At 37.8% G+C, this 3,403-nt stretch overlaps 1 protein-coding gene across 1 annotated transcript; it reads right to left on the bottom strand.

The window, feature by feature from the left end:
- Positions 1-2,676: 2,676 nt before the first annotated feature.
- On the bottom strand, positions 2,677-3,151 carry LOC145089400 (putative mitochondrial protein AtMg00860). Its single transcript, XM_079027843.1, has 2 exons — positions 2,777-3,151; positions 2,677-2,688 (listed from the first exon to the last, which is right to left on the bottom strand). Exons 1-2 carry the CDS (start codon positions 3,149-3,151, stop codon positions 2,677-2,679), a joined length of 387 nt encoding a protein of 128 aa, XP_078883969.1.
- Positions 3,152-3,403: the final 252 nt, after the last annotated feature.

Here is a 3,403-nt window from a genome sequence, read left to right as displayed (position 1 = left end):
CTTGATCTATTAATTGAATAAGAATAAACACTTCTAGACGCGAAACACTTCAATTCAAGTGTTTGGAGTGACCCGGGTGGCATCTAAGGGGGTGTATGGCTTAGGCATGGAGTTTACTCTTCAAGAGTAAACTCTTAGAGGAGTTTTCGGCCCTAAATACCACATCCCCATGAGTTTACGGCCGTAAACTCATGGGTGGTGCTCTTGGGTGCTAATTGGCCTTATAACATTTGAGGGATGATTCTAGGTTTGGTTCTAGAGCATTGGAAAGGGATTTAACAATTAAAGGGACCATCTAATGGAGTTTACGGCCGTAAGCTCCTATATATCCATTCCTTTCATGTTTTGGTGGTGCTAGATCAATCATATGTGATTCTAAGTCAATTTACAAGCCTTTGATGGAATTTAGGGCATCATTTGACCATGTTTTAGGAGTTTACGGCCGAGGAACCTATCCTTGGGGGGTTTACGGTCGTGAACTCCTAAGGAAGTGGTTTTTATCAAGTTTAAGGCCTCTAACTCATGTGTGGTTGCTTCTAGACATTAATTCAAGGCTTCAAAGGTGTTTAAGGTGCATCTTAACACCTTAAAAGGTGTTTACTGCCCATGAATGGGTGTTTACGGTCTAAGCATGTTCTTGGGCCGTAAACTCATATTTACCCCTTAAGTGTTGAGTTTTTGGTGTTCCTAGTCCATTCCAATAAGTCCTTAAGTCATTTCCAAGCTCCATAAGTGATTTAGGAGGGTTTTGGGGCTCAAAACCCCTTTTATGTGTGTTTGCGGCCCAAGACTGTTCTAGGGTCATAAACACATGATGTTCGTCCTATTCCATGATTTTAACACGAATTTGAATGCTAAGGATGCTAATCTATGAGTTAGGGTAGTTACCTTATCGATTTGGAGCTTGAATTGAGGTGATTTTGGATCAAAAGCTTGGAATTAAAGAGAGAGAGTAGAGAGAGGTTGAAAAAGCTTCAAATGAAGTTCTTTGAACTTTATATATGGGTTGAGTTTGAGACACGGTGGAATTCTACCCGATACTGACGTTAAACGAGGCTTTTGGTCTTACCCGATTTAATTGTTGTAACCCGACATGGTCGAAACTAAAAGTTTTCTAATTACTAATTTGGAGTGTTTTCTTGAGTTTCTAATGTGTTTGGATACTTACGAGGTCATAATAAAAGTCTTAAATTAAATGACCTAATCCAAAATGTTAGCGGAAACATTGAAAGACAAACGGGTTCTACCGACGAGAATGGGTTACAGCGACGGAACAATTTACGGGTTGTCACACCTAATAACCTTGAATCTATGTTTTCTCTATATACATGCAAATTTATTTTTCAAGGTTATTTCCTAACTAGCATGGCATGGGGATTACATAAAACATAAAAACTAGAAGAAATACATACCTTGTTGTTGCTTGGATTCCTTCAAGACTTGGTGAGCCTAGCACCCCAAATGTTGTGCCTCAAATGTTTCACACAACACCACAAAACTTGGAATAACTTGAGAGAATACTTCTTACACTTGAAAATCGGTTATGCCCTCTCTAGAAACACTCTAGGTCTGATTTTTCTAGCCAAAGGGTTCCTTTTATAGTGTTGTCACAATTAGGGTTTTCACATGAATACTCTTAATTGTCATGACTCTTCATTTCTCATGACCCATGGGTTTGTAACTCCCATGGACTATCCATGGAGCTCCATATGGTTATAACCAAACCCATAAACCATGGATCATTAATCCACCATAAAAGAATTGATGATTGTCATAATCAACCCTATATATTTAATTAGTCTCACTTTGATCACCAAATTAATACTAGATTAATACTTGATCAATACTAATTAAATAATACTATTATTAATATATTAGAACTTATAATATATTAATAATCATAAGTGCCTTATTCTCTCATATAGTCTATCCAAGTATTGCAATGCCATGCAACCCAAATGGACCATGCCGGGTCGGGTCAAGTACATACCAAATAAAGTTATGGACTTAGACACTATATCCAACAACATCTTCCCAAGGATGATTAGGAACCGACAAAGGAGAGTACAACCCCGACTTGAACGAACTCATGGACATTTGACACGTCACATACTTGTTCACGATCTTGGTCAGGTCTCCTAACATCTTTGGGCAATAAAAATGTTCCTTTAATATATCCAAAGTATTGGTAACACCAAAGTGTCCGGCCATCCCTCCACCATGAGCTTCTCGCACCAACATCTCGCGAATTGCATGCTTTGGAATGCAAAGTCTATTGCATTTGAAAATAAAACCTTCTTGTAAGACGAAATCACCTTCAGGTCCACCTGTAGACTTTAAAAACAAATCTCAACAACCTATGTCGGTTACATAATAACTTTTCAATGCCTCGAACCCCAATAATCGAGCATCCAAAGTTACTAGCAAAGAATATCGCTTCAACAATGCATCAATGACCACATTGCTTTTTCCATCTTTATACTTGGACAAAAAGTGAGAAGATTGCAAAGACTCCATCTACTTTATCATGTCGTGTACTCAAATTTTGTTGACCATTAATATACCTCAACGACTCATGATCCGGGTGCAAAATAAGATGATTTGAACGTAAGTAATGGCTCCAATGATCCAACGCTCGAATAGTAGCGTAAAACTCCTTATCATATGTACAATAATTTAATCGAGCACCTACAATATTTTCCAAAAAATAAGAGATAACCCGCTTACCTTGAATGAGAACAACTCATATTCCAATGCCACTCGCATCACACTCTACCTTGAATGGTTGTGAAAAGTCCAGAAGTGCTAAAATCGAATCATCACACAATAACTCCTTAACTTTTGCAAAGGTCTTTTGAGCATCCTCCCCCCATGTGAAAGTTTCCTTCTTCAAATAACCTTTGGTCGGACTCATAATGGTCCTAAAGTCGTGAATGAACCTCCTATAAAACGAAGCAAGCCCATGAAATGATCGGAGTTCTGAAACAATAGTAGGAGTAGGCCATGACTTTATTGCATCAATCTTGGATTGATCTACCGAATTGTCTTCTTTGGAAACAACATAACCCAAGAAAATCACCTTTTCCACCAAGAACGAACATTTTTCCCTTTTCTCATAAAGATTTTGTGTTCTAAGAGTCTCAAACACCATTTGTAAATGCACCATATGATCTTATTTGCTTTTGTTATATACAAGGACACCATCAAGGTATACAACTACGAATCTCCCAAGAAAAAACTTTGATACTTCGTTTATCAATCTAATAAAAGTACTAGGAGCATTCGTAAGACAAAATAGCATCACCATCTATTCGTGCAACCTATGCTTGGTCTTGAAAGGTTCTTCCATTCATCACCTTCTCTCATATGAATCTAATGATAACCACTTCGCAATTCGATCTTC

Source organism: Lactuca serriola, chromosome 2 (assembly GCF_051521515.1).
Source record: "Lactuca serriola cultivar US96UC23 chromosome 2, Lser_US96UC23_V15, whole genome shotgun sequence".
In the NCBI taxonomy this organism is placed as follows: domain Eukaryota; kingdom Viridiplantae; phylum Streptophyta; class Magnoliopsida; order Asterales; family Asteraceae; genus Lactuca; species Lactuca serriola.
The sequence above is the reverse complement of the archived record's forward strand: the minus strand, read 5'-3'. Positions and strand labels throughout refer to the sequence as shown.